The sequence below is a fragment of the Budorcas taxicolor genome, chromosome 1 (genome assembly GCF_023091745.1).
Source record: "Budorcas taxicolor isolate Tak-1 chromosome 1, Takin1.1, whole genome shotgun sequence".
Taxonomy (NCBI): Eukaryota; Metazoa; Chordata; class Mammalia; order Artiodactyla; family Bovidae; genus Budorcas; species Budorcas taxicolor.
Window position 1 is genome coordinate 4,155,460 of NC_068910.1, and position 19,334 is coordinate 4,174,793.

At 49.0% G+C, this 19,334-nt stretch overlaps 2 protein-coding genes across 3 annotated transcripts in view; one reads left to right on the forward strand and one right to left on the reverse strand.

Moving 5' to 3' along the window:
- MKRN2 (makorin ring finger protein 2) overlaps positions 1–1,358 on the forward strand; it is a 39,320-nt gene extending 37,962 nt beyond the window's left edge. Inside the window, exon 8 of the mRNA XM_052635767.1 lies at positions 79–1,358. Coding sequence (XP_052491727.1) covers positions 79–216 — 138 coding nt within the window. The 3' untranslated portion in view covers positions 217–1,358. The remainder of the gene's footprint in view (positions 1–78) is intronic.
- Positions 1,268–19,334, reverse strand: part of RAF1 (Raf-1 proto-oncogene, serine/threonine kinase) — a 74,367-nt gene continuing 56,300 nt past the window's right edge. Inside the window, exons 6-18 of one of the 2 annotated variants that reach the window (XM_052635749.1) lie at positions 17,856–17,954; positions 15,675–15,828; positions 15,016–15,075; positions 12,661–12,688; positions 12,425–12,552; positions 11,988–12,105; positions 6,485–6,569; positions 5,649–5,825; positions 4,474–4,520; positions 3,308–3,426; positions 2,839–2,970; positions 2,596–2,730; positions 1,268–2,236 (exon numbers count right to left, since the gene is read on the reverse strand). In XM_052635749.1, the coding sequence (XP_052491709.1) occupies positions 2,093–2,236; positions 2,596–2,730; positions 2,839–2,970; positions 3,308–3,426; positions 4,474–4,520; positions 5,649–5,825; positions 6,485–6,569; positions 11,988–12,105; positions 12,425–12,552; positions 12,661–12,688; positions 15,016–15,075; positions 15,675–15,828; positions 17,856–17,954 (1,426 nt within the window). In that variant the 3' untranslated portion in view covers positions 1,268–2,092. The remainder of the gene's footprint in view (positions 2,237–2,595; positions 2,731–2,838; positions 2,971–3,307; positions 3,427–4,473; positions 4,521–5,648; positions 5,826–6,484; positions 6,570–11,987; positions 12,106–12,424; positions 12,553–12,660; positions 12,689–15,015; positions 15,076–15,674; positions 15,829–17,855; positions 17,955–19,334) is intronic. The other variant, XM_052635757.1, reaches the window with a different exon arrangement.

Below are 19,334 nucleotides of genomic sequence, written 5' to 3' on the forward strand. Positions count from 1 at the left end.
TGCCAATGGAGTCTCAGCAACTCCGCTTTCGCATTGCGGTTAGCAATAACCAAGCATGTCTGCTGGCTGTCTTTGCAGTTCCTTAACTCCGTGCGGCTCTGGGATTTCATCGAAAACCGAGAGAGCCGGCACGCCCCCACCACTGAGGACGTGGACGTGACGGAGCTTGGGGACCTCTTCATGCACCTGTCCGGGGTGGCGCCGTCCGAGACCTGAAGAGCGGCCGCGCCCTCCTCGGGGGCTCTGCGGCCCAGCCTCCCGCCGCCAGGCGTGCCGAGCTCCGACCACGGCAGCCCGGGGCAGCGGGTGCTGGAGTCAGTGGGGCTCTACGCCTCTGGGTCTCAGCCACTCCGTTACTCCAGCGGTGGGAAGAGGGAAGGATATAAACTAACCTAACACGTAGATGGGGTCCTGCTTCTCTAGCTGCTACTGTAGTCGCCCCTCCAGCAGCGGGTACTTGGATCCCCAAAGGAGCCTCCCCCTTCAGAGGGCTCCTGTGTGGCGAGCCTCCTAGAGTGCTCAGCGTGTGCTCCACACGGGGTCTGCACCTTGATTTTAGAACACCGCGGCTTTTAGAACACTAACTTGCCTGGCTCAGTTTGGCTGAGGCACTCCAGGGCCCCAGGCAGGGCAGGAGCGTTGCAGCTGGGTGTTCCTCTGAGGGGGGGCTCCTGAAGCAGCAGGGGGCAGAGCAGATACGGCCCCCCGTTCAGGGTTTGTTTTGGAGTCGCCGGGCAGATAACAACCTTGCAGACACGCCCTGGCTCTCACCTGCTGGCTTGTGACCCCAGGGACCCTGTGCCAAGGGCTGCTGTGCTCTCTCCTCTGTAAACTGGCTTTGTTTGAGTAGAAGTTTTATACAAATGTAACAGCACCTAAGAACAGTTTCCAGTTCTAACCCAGCAGTGGTCCTAAGGAAAACCGAATACAAGTCTCTCATCAGTTGTGATTGTAAGAGCTTAAAATATTGCCAATCCCAGAACTCACTCCAAGCCTGAATTATCTATTTTTATAGACATCTGTAGATACCAGATATTTTATAAACTGTATCAAAGTATGGGTAAAAGAAAGTCTACTCTTCACCTGAGTTTAGACTGCTTTTCTGCATAATTCCTACAGTTAACTCTTTAGTGGAGGGTGAACAGAGGCTGGATTCCATTCACTCCGGCAGACACTCTGGCCCATTTCCTGCTTCTGGAGTTCTGCTCTGAACAAACTGAATTCAATCCTGTAAGCTCAGGATTACTTTAAGAGGAGAGAACAGCCATTAAACCTACATTTAATTTATTTTATTAAAATAACATAATTGAATAACTGTATTTTGTCAGGCGCAATAAAAACAAAATTAAACGCAAATTATCAAGAAAACCGGTGTTCCTGGCTTCCTTGCACACATAATGGGATGCAGAGACAAGGCTGGCCAGGCCCCGCCCACGGGGGCCGCTCCTGGAAGACTCAGCACGCTGAGGACTGCTCCCTGGGGCGGGGAGGCCCAGCACCTTTGGTGCAACCAAGCCCAGCACCGGAGCCCATCAGGAAAGGATGTGTCCCCAAGTCAAGTCCCTAGTACCAAAGCGGGCTCATCCAGGCCGCTGCAGTCCCGACAGCCCTGGGCCATCTGGAGCGTTATGTGCAAAGCTACCTGTTTGGCGCCACATCAGGAGTCTGCAGAGAAGGCCTTCTGTGACAGCGACCCTCCTAGGAGCTGGCTTAGTCCACACGTCCCACATCACGGCTGGTTGCCTGCCACCTTCATTTCCCCTCTGACCGCGGCTGTTCCAAAGACACTCCTGCAGCTGACAGCTGGGCCCACTGTGTGGCCATCAGCAGCCATGGGTGCGTCTGGAGGAGGTCGGCTCATGAGCTCGGGAGCCGCCGGGGGAGCAGGATAAACCAGCTGGTGAATGGCTTCCTCCTCCCGGGGCAGTAAGGGCAGAAAAGGCAACGTGAAGTTAAGGCCCTGTTGAGTGGTATAGAAGGTCCTTAGCAGCAGCTTCTCGGAAGACCAGCTCCGTCCCCACAGAAAGGGAACAGACGGTGGTGCCTGCTGACCGCCCTTCCCACCGGCAGCCCGGGCAGAGGCGCGGGGCTACTAGAAGACGGGCAGCCGAGGGGATGTGGTCAGCGTGCAGGCGTTGATGTCCTCGGTGTGGGCCGCCCGGTGCAGGGAGGGCTCCGAGGCGCTCCGGTTGATCTTGGGCAGAGAGTGCTGGAGCAGCTCGATGGAAGACAGGATCTGAAAGAGGCGCCAGGGCGGTCTCGGGGGGCATGCCAGGTGTCCCTGCGGCAGCTTCCCCTCGGGCCCCAGACAGGCCTTTCCCACCCCCACGCACGGTGTGTGCAGGACGTGTGTCTGCCCGCCTCCACATCACTCAGTTCAGTCGCTCAGTCGTGTCCGACTCTGCGACCCCATGAATTGCAGCATGCCAGGCCTCCCTATCCATCACCAACTCCCGGAGTTCACTCAGACTCGCGTCCATCGAGTCAGTGATGCCATCCACCCATCTCATCCTCTGTCGTCCCCTTCTCCTGCCCCCAATCCCTCCTAGCATCAGACCCACTCTAACGTGCTCGAGCGCCTGGACCTAGCCTTACCTGGGGAAAAAGAGGCCTCTCTTCCTTCACTTTCTTCACACAGTCGGCTACCAGCCTCTTCATGGCTTTGGGGCAGTTCTTGTACAGCTTGCTGAGGTCTGGGGAGGCGTACCCGCGGCCCACCATGAAGATGATCTGGGGAAGCAGCAAGGGAGGGCAGGCAGTGAGCAGAGCGCCTCTAACCCTGCCGCTCAGATGGCGGCCCGGCTTCCCAGAGCCAGCAGGTGGGCGCCGGGGACGCACCTGGTCGCGGTTGTTGATGTGGGAGTAAGGGAGCTCCCCCGTCATGAGCTCATACAGCACGATGCCGTAGGAGTAGACGTCAGACTGGAAGCTGAACGGGTTATTATCCTGCATCCGGATCACCTCTGGGGCCTACAGAACCAAGTGCATCTGTCACTGGGCGCCCCAGCCGTCCAGGAGCCAGGCTGTCTGTCCTGGGGCTGAGTGTGCCTGTCCTGTCCTCAGAAAGCCCCGCGGCTGCTCATCCCCAAGGGCTCCCACACTCAGATCCATGAGCTCAGAGCCCGACATGAAACCAGCACCCCCGCCACCCAACTCCACGCCGTGCTGTGCGGCCAGCTCCCTCCAGGAAGCCCGTAATGCCCGGGAGCTGCCGGCACAGGACAGCATGGAGGTGCTCTGGGCTTGGCCTGGAGTTTGCACCCGGCCCCCCAGCCCCCCACCCGCCGTGGGTGCCGAGCCACCTCACCATCCACAGGATGGAGCCGGTGGGCTGCTCGACCTGCTGAGAACCACTCCAGCGCGACTTCACCGTGGCCAATCCAAAATCGCCGATTTTCACCGTTAGGCCTTCGTGGAGAAATATATCTCAATGCTCGTTAAGGACGCTAGTTTAGAAGGACGGTCCCGTTCCTCCTGAAAAGCCGCCCCAAGTTCCCCCTGGCACCACCTCTCGGCCTTCCCTGCGCTGGACCTGTGGTGCTGCTGAGGGGACCAGAGCGAGGGGCCCGGGCAGCCCTATCCCTCCCGCTGCACTCACGGGCAGCTGGGGCTCCCCACAGCCTGCAGGGCCTCACACCCCACGACTGCGAGCTCGGCCTGCACCTCGCCCTCCCATGACCAAGAGAAACACCTCAGTCCTGAGTGCTGTCTGCCTTCAGACATTTCCCATGAGAACAGGTACCGCGGTGACTTCAAAATCAGAACCAAACTTGCCTCTGTTCCGGGTAAAGTAGGCGGCTTAAGGCCGACGCATGCGATCTGCTGATGCCCAGTAATCCGTACCTCCTTAGAATCGGGTGTCTGCTTTCGCGGTGTGATGTGTTAGCCCCCAAACCCACCACTTTACAGGTACTTCCTGCCTCAGACACATGCCCCAAGTAGGTCACATCCCAAATTCCAGCCCAACACAACTGCTGTGCCCCCCACCGGCCAGGAGCAAAGCTGGCTGCAAAGCTGCTCCTCTGAGAGGCGGGGGGCGGGAGGCAGGTATGCAGCTTGTCTACTCCACGCCTACCGCACGAGAACCGCCTTTATTCACTCCCCTTCTGCAAAAGCACATTCCAGTCAGAAAAGGGCTGATTCCAACAGTCATCTCTAAGGAAACCATTTCTGTACATTCAAGAAAAACAATTTCAAGTAATAATTCTAAAAATCTTGTAACTTTCGACTTACATCTACTTTCTGACCAGATATAATCCACAAACCAGAAATAAACATGAGACAAAAGGCCCCTTCCCCCCACTCAGATTTATTAATAAATAACATTCTAAATTAGGCCTGTTTCAAGTATAACCAAAACAAGTATCTCAACTTTGGTGGAACTCTTTCCAAACTCACTTTTGCTGAGGTAAACTTTAGAAGTCTTCTAAATTTAGAACTGAGCAGTCTGATGAAACTACCACCAAAGGATACTATTGGATTTCATGTCTCTGTGGATGATGTTCTTTGCATGCAAATAGCTGTGAAGGGAAAATAAATCTATTAAAACCAGTTTGAGAGACATTGGTAAAAAGCAGCTTCCTTCAAATTACATCAAAGAAGCAAACCACTTGGAAGGCCTGACTCCCAGGTGAGGAGTTATGGGGTTGGCCAAAATGTTAGTTCAGTTATTTATTTGGTTGCATCTTACAGAAAAGCCTAACTGAACTTTTTGGCCACCCCAGTATGGGTACTGGTCCTGCCCTGGTTCAGCGTGGTCCCTGTTAGGACTCAGACCTGAAAGCAAGGCCACAGCACAAACAGGGTTGTCTTTTAGCATCCGTTTTATTCAAAAGGTAATTCTGACAACCCAGATGTCCATCAGCTGATAAACAAGTAAAACCGTATCTGTACAGCCGACTGTTCTTCAGCCACAGAAAGGACTACAGTACTAACACACTGCAACATAGATGAACGCCTCAAAAACATGCCAAGGGAAAGAAGCCAGACACAAAAGACTTCCATCTAATTAATCTTGAAAATGTTCTAAAATTGGATAGTGGTAATGTCTGCACAACTCTGAATAAAACGAGTCACTAGTCATTTCTGAAAATGTATACCATGCAAATTCTGTATGAATTTTACAAGCACGACAGGAGATTTTATAAACCACTTGCAAGCACAACTGCAGCTCAGTTGAGTCGCTCAGTCATGTCCGACTCTTTGCGACCCCATGAATCGCAGCACACCAGGCCTCCCTTTTGATCTCCATCTCCCAGAGTTCACTCAAATTCATGTCCATCAAGTCGGTGATGTAAATTATCAGACAAGTGACATCTGATAAACCCTCAGGTGGATAAACCACACTGGACGGCTACACCTCAGAGGCATGGTGCCCCCCAGAAGCTGCCGGCCCACTCTGTTCTGGGGTGTCTGGCTGAACTCTGAGGGCAGCAGCTGGAACCTGAATCTGAGCTCTAAGCAGGTAGATAGCTCAGGCAAGAAACCTGACATTCTCATTCTTTCAGTCCACCCCACAGGTTCACTTCCAGCTATGCAAAAATATCACAGAATCCACTTAACAGACTGAGCTTTCCCTAATCTTGGTTTTGATTTAGGGACAAGGTGCATGGACCCCAGACCTCCTACTCGTCAAGCCATCCACTCACTCCATTCCCTGAGCCGTCTGCCGGGCAATGTCGATCAGCTGGAACATCTGGAACTTGGTCTCCTGGACGTGCAGGTGCTTGTAGAGGCTGCTGCCCTCGCACCACTGCGTCACTATCGCCAGGTTGTCCTTCGTCATGTACCCCATGAAGAGCAGGATGTTCACGTGCCGGGTTTTGCTGGGGGGGGTGGGGGGGGGGGGGGGACAAAAGGCTCTGCGCTTCTGCAGACAGGGAGGTGCATCCTGCCCCCGAGCGCAGCTGGTGTGCTACCGACACCGCCGCGCTTACAATCCCGGGGCTCACAAAGCAAGCATGGCGGACTGCACCCACACAGCCGCTGCTCTGGGCTAGCAGGGCGGCCGCCCGGGTGCCGGCCTGGACGGCAGAGAAGGCGTCCCCTCCCAGCAGCACAGACCCAACAAGCTCCCCACAGGGGTCACAGGGACCCTGCATCTGCGGGGACCATCCACTCAGCCTAGTCCTGAGTTTAATCAGGGACTCCACAAAGACTGAAAAGCTAATGGTTTTGAAGTCCAAATTAAGGCCATTTGGCTATAAAGAGTTCTTGGAAATAAATGTGAAAATAGAACCTATTTCTCCCTATGTCAAACCAAAACCCAGCAACAGAACCTGAGCTGTTGCAGTGGTAAGCCCAGAGGCTGAGGCAGTGGGAGGGCGGTGCCATCAGAGCGGCTCTTCTCAAGGCCTAATGAGCACAGGAGCTGGAAGAAGGTTCCACTCCTTTCCACTTGAAGGGGAGCTGCACAGGAGCACGCCCCCAGAGGCAGGTCCCGCCCGCCCCTCCGCAGCTCCACAGAGGCCCGCTCTCCACTCACCGGAGGACAGCCACCTCGTTCCTGAAGGCCTGGAACTGCTCTGGCGTGGGGTCGGCAACCTTCAGAACCTTCACTGCAACGTCTCCTGCGAATGAGTGTGCAGTCAGTGCAGCTGACGGACCTTCACTTCACTTTTCACGCACACTCGTCTAAGAGATAGTAAATCCCTTATTCAAAGATCACAGACCTGCACAGGACACATACTGCGCCAATTTCTCAATTATTCAAGTGGCTGGAAAAAAAATAGGTTATACTACGATCCTTAAAATTCCACCCCAAGGCCCTGAACCGGCTCAGTTTCAGCTGTTCCTGTCAAGCCTGGCATCCCCGGTGGTGAGGTGACCGTCACAAGCTGGGCCCATAAGGATGAGGGCAGCAGGGTGTGAACCGCCCAGCAGATGCTGAGTCTCCGAGGCCAGAGGCTGGTGCCCAGAAGCGGGCCAGTGACGGCCCAGATGCTCCTTGCACAGATTCAAAGATCTGCATTGTAATGAAGCTCCTCTGCCTTCAATCCCATTAGAAACCGATCCTCTCAACGACCCCTGACCACTCACTAAGCCTGCACGCTGCCTTCAAGGGGCGGCACTGCTCCAATCCTCAGCTGCCTTCTCCCGCTAGCACTGCTGACCTCACCCTATAAGCAATGCAGGGGCTCGGCCAGTTGGCCACGGTAGCATTGCCCAAAAAGCCAGAGCCAGGCTAGAACCCCAGTCCAACAGCTGTACTTATAACTAACATACTGTCAATCACTCTTCATGTAATTTCAGAAACACCCACAGAGCAACTCTATTTTATAGGTACGGCTGATTTAGAAGCCACTTTCAGTAACAGTGCTGATGACAAACCGCCTGAAGACCTACAGGGACGTCAGCTTTCAGGAAAAGCGATCAGACAGAGGATTCCAGCTCAGCGGCACCCCGGAGGTGACCGAGTTCCCCCGCATCCTGAGCCCGTGCCCGCAGCACCCCGGCACCTCTACTGGGGCACTCATTTCACTTCGGGGGGCACCAAATGGTAGAGAGATGGTTCTCATGACGGACTGACTGCTGCCCTGCAATCTCTGCATCATGTGAAAATAAAATCACCTAACAGCAGCTTCCACACTGGTTCTTAACCAATTTCCTGCCACATGAATTTGCGGAGGGCCCAGGCCGCCTGTGGACGGCAGAGATGCACTCTGTGTTCAGAGCTGCCTTCTACCTGGGCAGATGGAGCTGGTGAACCGTGCGGCCCCGACCCCAAGTTCTGATGACGGACAAACGGACAAGAGCCTTCTGGGTAACTGTCCATTCTGGAGCATCCGAGCCAAGACAGAACGCAGGTGAGCGTGCTGACCCAGAGAGGAGCGAGTATGCCGGGAGAGAGGGTGGCGGTCTTCAGGGTGGCGGTCTTCGGAGGGAGATGGGAGGTCAGCCAAGGCAAGAGGCAGTTCTGGACGAGGAACACCAGGAGCAGTGAGGTGATGGGGAGGAGAGAGAGGCGAGGGAAACGCTAGCGTGTGCTGCGACGCCTGCAGGCCAGGAGGGGGCTGGGGGAGCCTGCAGCAGGCCCAGCTCGGCGCAGGCAGAGCTGACGGAGGGCTGGAAGGGACAGAGGCCAGAACCCAGTGAAGGTGAACCGGCTCAACGCAGCAGTCAGCCGAGAGGCACGGCCGGGGCCAGGGCCGGCCGGGGCGGGACGCAAAGGGCCAGGCTGGGGAGGATGCGGGAGAGAGCCGGGCAAGGCTGGCCGCCCCTCGGGGGAACCACTCCCCGCGCTGAGCCTGGTCGGGCACGCCCTGCCCCCTCACGGCTCTCCTCCGGGCACATGGGCACATGTAGTCCCGGACACACGGGCACACGCAGTCCTGCTGTGGACTGATCAGCACGGCAACTGCAGAGAGGGCAGCAGCAGCCACAGCTGCCCCAGCAACGTCCCCTGACCTGAGCTCAGCTGGCACCCTCCCCCTCTAGCCTCTACTTTCTGGAGCTGGGAACAAGACGGACTCCTGTTAAAGCAGTCATCTGTTCTCTGTTCCACCATCACTCTCTCTTAAGTCCAAACCCTACTCCCCAGGTCGTGCCCGTCACTGATGGGGAGACGGGACCCAGAGGCCCGCCAGCTCAGGTTAGCAGTTCTGCCAGCGGACTGTGCGTTAAGACTACAGTCTGGGTCACAGCACCCCCAAGGAGGCCATCACAGGGATCCAGTTTGCTGAGAACAATGGCCAAACAAGACAGGAAAACCAATTTCAACTCCCATATAGAAAGGCTCTCTGCTGGTGGGAACCGCCCAGAGCAAGGCTGAGTTTTCAGGTCACTCAGAAGCTCCCGTCACTGGTCGTTAGGCCAAGGCTGGGCAACCTCCCGAAGGCCGGGCAGAGTCCGGGATGCCCGCTGCACCTAGTGAGACGAGGATCTCTCCGGGCCCTCACAGGCCACAGCCTGACCCCACTGCCCCAGCCTCTCCCTCGCGCCTCCCCAGCAGCCCCTCAGAGCTCCTGGGGTCCCTGAGACAGGCCCGGGGTGCAGCCCACTCCACCTCTGCTGCTTCCCTCACGGACTCCCCACTGACCCATCAACTAAATGCAGGGAACCAGGCCTGCCACTCCTCACCCGCCTTCTTCCAAGTTCCTCCTGAGCGCTCAGCACACACCATCTGCTGGACTTTCCTTGGTTATTATCCCCACCAGAATATTAACTCCGTAAGAGAAAGAATTTGTATCCATTTTGCTCAGGGCTTCAGTCCTAGCCCTAAGAGAAATGCTTGGTATTAGAAGAATGCTCAGGAAACACTGGCTGAAGAAATGAGTGGATTCTAAGAGGCACTGGTCAGCAAGCCAAGTCATGAACTGAAAAGCTGTCTGTCTGAAGCTCTGGAGCTGGAAGCGGGCATAGCCTCTGACAGGGAACAGCGGGCACTGAGATGGCCCACGGGGCCCGGCGCATCAGGACCACTCAGCGTCGCCCTCTCAGCGCTCCGTGCAGCAGGCTCAGCGCCACTGTTGAGTGACCACGTGACGCAGGCGCTACTAAACCAAGAACGTCTCACTTCCCCTCCACAGTAATGTCAGAGGCAAACGTGGTACAAGCTCTAAGATACACTGCTACTGGTTATCACAGTTTCAATAAGACACTGAGCTGGTATGATTCATCCACCACTGAAGAAGAAAGAGCTGCCATCACTGATGAATCTCAAGTGGGTTTTTTTTTTTTAATTTTTATTTTTACCTTTTTATACTTCAATTACCTTCCCTGTTTTAATCATCTGGGATTGCCTAAAACTTACTGTACACAACCCTGCTTTCTCGAACAGAAACAGACTGAACCCCACTCCTCCTCTTCATACTGACTCAGTCAACATGAGCCTCAGCCTGAGGTGGGGCTGGGGGCCCCACGCATGGCTCCACCAGCTGCAGGCCTCACATGGGGCCCCTGAGTGTCCTCGGTCTGGGGATCTGCTACCTCTTCTCGCCCTGAGAGACTGACCCTGCTAACAGTCAGAGAGCTTCAGCTGCTGTCTTTATCGTTTTTAATGCATTTTTGCAATTAGGAGACGCCAAATTCACACTCAAAAGGAGACTCGGCTCTCGGGCCCAAAGAGTCTCTTCTGTATGTGAAGTCAGTAGGCTCCGTTCACGGATCTGAGGCCTCCACCTTGGCTGCTTTAAGACCTTTTCTGTTTTTTTATTTTTGTTCTGCAGCTGGGAAAAATAAAAAGCATTTAAAAATCACCAAAACAGCTATAATTTTTAAGGAATCGAATAAAACATTATATTTTATATATAGGAATCAGAAAAGCATGGGGGGGGGGGAGGCAAAAAGGAAGCAAGCATAGCATGAAACATTCACTCTTGAAATCATGGCTTCCTTGACCCTCTCCTCCTTCTTCATCTTCATTTGCAGACCACAGCTTGCTTTCTGAGAGGCTGACCTAAAAGTCCACGGCTCCTCACTCCTCTGACTTTTGAGACTCTTAACTCAGAAAAATTAGAATTAAAAGCATTAGATGTTATCCACATTCTAACGGTTGTCTTTATGGAAGTAACACTAGCGCAATATACCTCCTTACAGTAATCTACAAGCTCACAACTAAGAGAAAATCTACAATCTCAAAGGCAGTACTATGGCAAATCTAATGCTCTAAAACTTATGAACCCCCAATAAAAGTGCTCAATCGGAGGAGGTTTAAATTTGGGCAACATTTAAACTGCATGTAACTGGCTTTTGGCAGAGGCTTTAAAATGTATAAAAATGATAAAATGCTCCTAATGGAAGCATTAAAAGAAGCATTTTCTGCTCCACTTCCTGCAATTACTTACAGGCTTGCTGTCTCAAATATAAGCACTCTTATCTCACAAAATTGTGTTTTTCTTTTCTAAGGGATCACCAAAACATTTATGACATCTATTTACAAAATATTCAGCAATAGCATAATTTCGTGGTGACCTGAATCCCCCTTCACGTAATTTACAAACATTCAGTCCTTTCTCAGTTCTTACAAAGAACCAGAGACTTGTCAGATGGTTAGTTATAAGAGGAAAACCCATAGGTTAATGAATACGCTACTCGCAATGCTGCCAGTGTTTCTCAGTTGTTAAGTTGAATCTTAATGCTCCAACGCATTTTATGCTCATGACTTCTCTCAGCCTTTGTCCACTTATGTGTAAAGATAAATACGGTGGCATCCAAAGTAGAAATGCAGGCACTCTAGATTCTGTGTGTGGTTTTGTGGGGCTTTTGGTGGTCTGCTTGCTTGCCTTTTTGTTTTATTAAAATCTGAATTTAGGAGAGATGTCCTTTGGGGAACATGTAGCATTTTCAAGAAAATACTCTTATCTGCTGACATTCTGAAGGCAGAGGCAATAAAAACCTGACAGAGAAATGTTAAGCGTGTTGCCAAAATAAAGAAGCTGTGGCTACAGACCTTAAAATAGAAAGTTTCTTCCAAGTGACGAAGTATTTCCATTCAAATAAGAACATCAACTCCATACAGATTCAAGAATACAGTCTGTGCATTCCTGTCTGACAGAGGTTCCCACAACCAATTCCAGGGCAGAGCAAAGAAATTCTGCCTTAGGCTCCAGGCTTTACTGTGCTGACTGTCTGACCATGGGTGTGCCAGTTCCCCTTCTTGAGACCTTGCTTTTCTGCATGTAAAATCTCTAAGGGCCTTGTCAGTTTTAACTTGCTGGAATGCATGAGCCTAACAGACTCTTAAACACATTTAAGGAGCTTCAAAGCATGTCCCTCCCAGGTTCACACTATCTAGTCAATTTATAAGAAAGAAGAGACTGTGACATTTGACTATAGTGTTCAACCCTTGTTCACCGATTTGAAGTTATCCTGAAAACTTTTTTGTACCAATTATAGATTGTTGAGTCTTACAAAGAACAGTGTGCAATGTCACTGAGACAGAATAGGTAACCTTGGACAGTGCTGCTAGGAGCCTGCCTGGCCCTCTCTGGATTGAAACAGGACTTCACCCTGGTAGTTGGCGGGGGCAGGGGGGGTGCCAAACTTACCATGCCACTTGCCCTTATAAACAGTCCCGAAGGAGCCTGATCCAATCCGAGTGGACAGCATCACTTCACTGGCTTCTATCTCCCAGTAATAGCTCGAATCTCTCTGTCCACGAGGCCTCTAAAGCAAGCACAGATCATTAATATGTTCCATGAATGGTTAAAACTCTGTTTCATGAGGGTGTCAAAGAAAGGATCAACCCAACTCCATCCATTCCCAGATCTTTCAAAAATGCCTATTAGCTGTAAGTCTAGTTTTTGTCAGTCGAGAAAATGCGACTTTAGTTGTGCCCTGCCTTGCAACAAACCAGCAAGTTTTCTGGTGCAAGCATGCGAAAATCAGCACTGACACGTGTCACATGTTCGCTTGGCATCCCCATTTCTGACTAGGCTTCTCTTGCTGAACCCGGACATGCAGGGGGTGCTGTGGGCACACTCACAATTTTGTTCTTCTCCTGGGTGCTGGAGCCTGGCGCCCGCTCTCTCTGCGCAGGCGCAGGGGTTTTGGGCTGTGACCAGCCTGTCGGGCTCAGATTGTTGGGGCTGCTGGACAAGGCTGAAGGGGAGCCTTAATAGACAAGACAAACAGGATCCACTCATGGATAAGCCAACAGAATATACAACAGCATAAAGAGAAAGAGCCCATTACTATCTGCTAAATGACTTAAGCAAGTACCTGATTCACTGTGACTTCGAATTGCATCCTGAAACAGAAAAGGAAAGTGTCAATTTCTGCCCTAGAAAAGATGTTCTCTAGGGGAGGGAGAGGGAGGATAAGGATTTACAAGAGCAAAAGAGATTATAAAATCTCTAAATCACAGAAGGTCTAATTACATACACTAACGTTTCTTCGATTCAATTCATCAAATGTCTGTGGCCAGTATCTCCAGGACTGTTATCACATACTAGGAGGACTGACACTAGTTTCTCATACACGATGGACATGACATTCTTATTTCTCTGAAGAAAGCAATGCACACAGCAGACTGGCACTCTTTAAAGGGAGGCTAACAGAGTCACTATCAAGCTGAGAGATTTCCAATGGTTGGGGATCTTGCTCCACTGAAGCTCAAAAGAAGAGAATAATAATATTTTTTAGCAAGGGATTCAGTGCCCAGTTCACTCTTACTCCCCTAGGAGTTAGACTTGCGAAGGGTAAGCCCCATGACTACATACTTTATCCAAGCCTAAAATCATGGAAAGCTGGGAGAACCATAAATCCCCTAGTCTGAAACCTACTTTTTACATATAAGAAAGCTTATGGAAACAGGCAAAGGGGTGTGGCAAGGGCCACACAACCAGCAGGTGGAAGAAACGGAACTAAAAATACCACCCAAGGACCTCAGCCAGGAGCGCACTCATCACAAAGTGTTCCTTAGACCCTGTGGGTGCGCTCGGAAATGAGCCACATTCTACTCAGGTGAGAGGGCAAAGGTTACCTTTAGAATTTATTAGAAACTGTTCAGTTGGAACAGTTTAAATCACAGGGCTCTCCCATGAGGCCTAAATCCTCATTTTATAAAAAGCTCACTTGGAGTATATAAATAACAACAGTATAAAACCACTTCATCCCCATATCCTTGAAAAGGATATTTTTCTTGGAAGTCCTACTCTGTTTTCCTTGTGTAACCACAGATACTTTTTTCACAGAATTATTATCAAAATGCTTGCACTCTGTGGTATCTTTACAAGAGATGAGAGAAATCACAGGCCAAGCCCCGCAACATTGGCAGCCCCATCTTCAGAGTTTACCAATAAAGCTTGGTTCCAGGGTTCCCCAAATTGGTCAGTCTTCAGAATTACCTGGAGAGGTATGTAAGAACACAGATTCCCAAGCCCCTCCACCAGCAGAATTGATCTAAGAATGTCTGGGAGAAAAGGTGGGAAATCTAGGAATCTGCATGCTTTTAAGAATGACAAGATGACTGCCAGGTGGACAATCCTTTATCCAAAAAAAACCTGAATTTCAGTAGATATTTACCAGCTGTAGTTTTATTATTCAACTAATCTATTGTTTTCAGTCAAAGCATGGCACAATGTATTTTTATTGACCAGAATTATATACCCCATGCATTAGGATTTTTTTCTTAATGCCACAGTAATTTTCTTCCCTGTTTTTTCTGTGCTAATTTCTACAGCTGGATTGACCTGTCATCTTGAAATCTAAATATTAAAGAGAACTAAGATGGTTTATACCAAGCAAGACAGTGTACTTTAAAAATGCTGAGTCAAATTTTTAAAATGCAGGAGTCAAAATTTTGCTCTGCTTCTGAAGTACAGACAGGATTAAGCACAACAGATGTGCCAGTTATCCTACAATTCAAGAATTTTCACATTTGCTGTTCTCTCCAACTATAATATAGTGTTTATACAAGAACAGATTATATATCAGAAGAAAACTGGTATACTACTGGCCATATTACTGGTATAAACTGGCTCATCACAATAAAATAATAAGATTCATAGTCTGCATACACACAACCTCACAATAATCGTGTCATGACCGAAGAGCCCCAAAGTGACCAGTTTAGACCCCACATTCAAAGGACAAGTATGTTAGGAATGACTTGAGGTCTGAGCATGGTGAGCTGGGTCTGAGGGCGCAGGTGGCCCTGAGGTTTTTCAAGGACCAATTCAGGAGGCAGACAGGGCACAGCTGTCTGATTCTAAGAAACCTCTTATCACAGGGTTTCCAGGGTGTACCAACCAAGCAGACACACTGTGTTTCTAAACAAAATGTAACAGGATCCTGACGGTGTCCAACATGAAGTAAATAAACTAGCATTAGTCTCCGGTTGAAAATTATTTTTAAAGAACAATTTTTAATACCCTTAGACTCAAAATCCCACCTGAGAAACTGGTATTTTTTTAAACTCCTAAATACGCTGCTGCCAAAAAAGAAAACATGAAAGCAAGTCTGATGAGAAATATAAAATGCAGTGATTGTCTCATTTTTGATAGTCTACTGTCTGACAGTCTAAGAAATCCTGTTAGTTTACAAGAAAGCAAAGGCATGAAGAAGAATACCTACTCTTCCCCTCACACAAAATCGTCTGGACCACGCCCTGGGAGAAGCATTCAGGCTGTTATTCTAGTCCAAAGCAATGAGAAATAAGAAGAATAAAGAACAAAGGAAGTATTTTAAGTGTATTCAGTTGTTAATAAAGATGAACCAGAAAGCAAACCAAACAAATAGAACATACCATAAAGCAAAGCAAAGAAAAAGCAGCAGTTTGAAAACACTAGCTTTGGGCACTTTCATATATCCCTAAATACTTGCTTATTAAAATCTTAGGCCTCCACCCTTTTATTTCTAAATAAAACACAAGTCTTTCAAAGAGTTCACAGCCCTCCATCACTGTTATTTCCTTTTCCCCACTCCCCCTCCAAAACAACAGGACTCTCTATTCTAACTTATCCACCAGTTCACTGAAATTCTCTTCATATCTAACCTGGAAACAATGAGCTCAAATATTAACATCTTTTCAGGAAATTTCAGTTCTCCATTTGAATGATATACCAACAGGATTATTAAGCTAGTCTGAGGATATAGTGAATAAAAAATTCAGAAAGTCCAAGGGCCTCAGAAACTGCTGCAACATTCCTTACCAGGTTAGAAACCCAAACCTCTCGGACACAACTGTCAACCCACCCGAGGGCTGACTCCTGCCTCCACCCGCAGGCCGTTACCTCGATCATCCTGCTGTCCACGGGCAGAGCGGCGCTGACCATGTGCACGTTTGGCGTGGACGTCGACCTCTGCCTCTGGGAGAGGGAGCCTTCAGAGGAGGGGCTGGAGGTGCTGAATGTGAAAGCATGGGGTGTGGAGTATCTGTGCTGGGAACTAGGCAACAAGGAGAAACAAAAGTCCACGGTTGACACTCAGGCCTCTGGAATGGAAAAATCTTTCAACTACTTACTTCATTAACATTCTCGGGGCAAACCCTACTTACGCTATGACCTTCGACAAAGGTATTCCTTTCTTTTGTCAATCTAAATATGCACCACTTAAAATTTTTCTTCTGTTGAGGTGCCTCTGCATGCAAATTTTTAAAAAGGAAATAACATATGTGCTCAGAATTCATGTAAAAAGAAATGATACTTCAATAAATCACGTCTACAGAATACTCCAAAATTTTAGACCATCTCAACACTACCCTCTACAATTAAGCTAGCTGAACTTTCCCAGGTTCATTTCGAGACTAAATGAGAAAACCTGAAGGAAGATTTCTAACCATCTTAGACCTGCCCAGTGTGCCTGCACACAAGTAGCACTTTACTCATGGGCATCGTCTCCCCATAAACAGCTCACAAAATCAATTACAATGACTTTGATTTTCAGATCTGCATACCTCTGACATTTATCACTGGCTTCTTTTACCCATGCATTCAGCGTAACACTGTCATTTGCTCAAAAGGTTACTCTGAGTTTTGTTCAGACAAGGTTAGCACCATGCATGAATTCAAGGGATGAAAGAGTTTTTCAAGAGAAATTATTTCATGGCCTTGAAAAACTGCCTTTCCAGGCAATTCAACATGAATGGCCTCAGAGGCCTGGCTTCTTCTATCTAAATATTCAGAAGCAAGTACAGTTTTTCAGAAAGACATGCTTTTCAAATTATCAAGAAAAATAAGGTCATACACTAATACATCCAAGTATCATTTCAATACAAATTCCTTATTCTAAGATATGCTGCCCTGAATAATTTCTATGTTAGTTTTACAAAGGCCATTAAATATTATATGACTACATATAAATTAAGTCAGATTATTTGAGGCAAAGATGTAGAATTATTTTAGGTTCGAAATTCATGTGTAAAACTGAGTGAGGCATGTGAACTCAACAAAACTCTGATTTTAAAGTTGGAAAACAGAGTAAAGACAGATTATGTGCAAACTTACAGGCACATTAAAATGGATTTTTTATATTAAAAATCTAATTAGATTTTTTCAAGATAGCAGTTTATTAAACATCATGGTTTTAGCAATGCAAGGCCATAGTATTTCAAAGTCGAGGGTTTTACTTTTATTGAATCACTGTATATCATTTTGGGACCCTTCCCCTGAGGCTCACTGCATACTGACAAAGGCAAATCTCAAAGTCTTTGAAATGTAGTGAACGGAGAGAGGAGATGTGGTACGTGTAGACAAGAGAATCTCAGTCAGCCAGAAAAGGGAAAAAACAGGATCATCTGTAGAGATGTGGACGGATCTTCAGTCTGTCATACAGAGTAAGTCAGAAAGAGAAAAACAAATGTCAACTACTGATGCATATATATGGAATCTGGAATCACGGCTCCAAAGAATCTATCTGCAGGGCAGCCCTAGAGACACAGACGTAGAGAAATGATTTGCAGACACAGTGAGGGAAGGGGAGGCTGTGATGAACTGGGAGATTCGGACTGACATGTATCCACTACCGTGTGTAAAACAGATAGCTAGAGGGCCGCTGCTGTACCGTGCAGGGAGCTCAGCTCAGTGAAATGACAGCCTAGAGGGCTGGGGTGGGAGAGGGAGGGGACACCTGTATACATACAGCTGATTTACTTCACTGCAGAGGAGAAAGTAACACAACACTGTAAAGCAATTACATTTCAATAAAAAATACAAAAGCAAAACACACAAATGAGATATAACGAACACGCCAGAATACCAGAATTAATTGTATTCACTTTCCAGAATTTAAGAACTAAAGGACTACAAAAGGAAAGTTCTACATTTTGCTTTAACACCAATGCTGAGTTCCACAGAAGCTGCACAGTTTACATGGAAAGAGAAGGGAACCCAAGGGAACTCCTGTCCTATGTGTTCACACTTTCAATTCCATCTGCCCCAGTACAACTTCCCATAAAAGCAGTAGGTGCAAAGTACCCAGGAGGTATCCGGGAAACAGACTCTCGCATCCGACGCATCGTCAAAGAAGGCAGCGCTGGGACCCCGCCATCACCAACAGTGGAATTTGGGAACAATCTAAATGAAATCAGAGAAAGGCTGGTTTACAGACTTGTGATAGTGATTTTACAGTCAGCCTGCTTGGCCTTCCAAACTCAGCTTCTCCTAGTCACACTTTCCTGGACCATTTTAGGCTACCCAGAGTAAGTTGCTGGCCAGCTATTTCTTGTTGCTCACGTCCGCTGGGCCACAGGATCCCAGAGGGGAAGAGGATTCAGACACAGCAGCTCAGCAGCCCCTGATCAACAATGAGGCCTCAGAGTTGAAGCCAGGTAGGAGACTCAGGAGCCCCTCAGAGCGGCGGTCACTTTCTCTCTCTGGGTTTCAGTCTTTTCCTTTCTACTGTGGGCAGTTTGGAGGGGACGTGGATGGGCATGTCAGTTATGATGAGAGCCAACCACATTCATTGGAGAAGGAAATGGCACCCCACTCCAGTGCTCTTGCCTGGAAACTCCTGTGGATGGAGGAGCCTCGTAGGCTGCAGTCCGTGGGGTCACTAAGGGTCGGACACGACTGAGCGACTTCGCTTTCACTTTTCACTTTCATGCATTGGAGAAGGAAATGGCAGCCCACTCCAGTGTTCTTGCCTGGAGAATCCCAGGGACGGGGGAGCCTGGTGGGCTGCTGTCTACGGGGTCGCACAGAGTCAGACACGACTGAAGCGACTTAGCAGTAGCAGCAGAGTAAGTTGTTTAAGTAGCTCAAATCACGTCCAACTCTTTGCAACCCTACAGACTGTGGCCCGCCAGGCTCCTCTATCCTTGGAATTCTCCAGGCAATACTGGAGTGGGTAGCCATTCCCTTCTCCAGGGATCAAACCCAGGTCTCCTGCATCGCAGATGGATTCTTTACCACTGAGCCACCTGGGGAGTCCACCAATGGACTACCAACCTAAGTGACTGGCCTAATGACTACAGAACGCGAACAATCTTGACCTGCCAATGAACAGAGTCTCTAGCGTGCAGTTCTAGGAAATACTGGCCTAATGTCCAACTACATCAAAATAATGGGTTGTTTTTTTTTAATCTATATATAGTAGGGCACTTTGTAACCTAAATCATATAGCTTTTCTGGAAACATTCTGTCTCAGAAATGCACAAATGGTAAGACTGAAGTATGAAAGGACAGATCACCATTAGCACCAAAAGTCATACATAGAAAAAAGTGATATTCACATCAATTGGGCATCTTCCCTCCATGAGATGAGCACTCAGTGACTAGAAAGCTCATGCGTTCTCTCCCATAAGGCTCACAAGAATGCTGCAGCCAGGGGAATGCCTCCTTTTACAGATGAGTGAGCCAAAGCTCAGAAGTAATAACAGTTAGTTAATGCAACAGTGAGATTCTGACCAGTGTCTGCTGGACTCCAAAGTCTGGGCCACTTACAAAGTTCTCTCT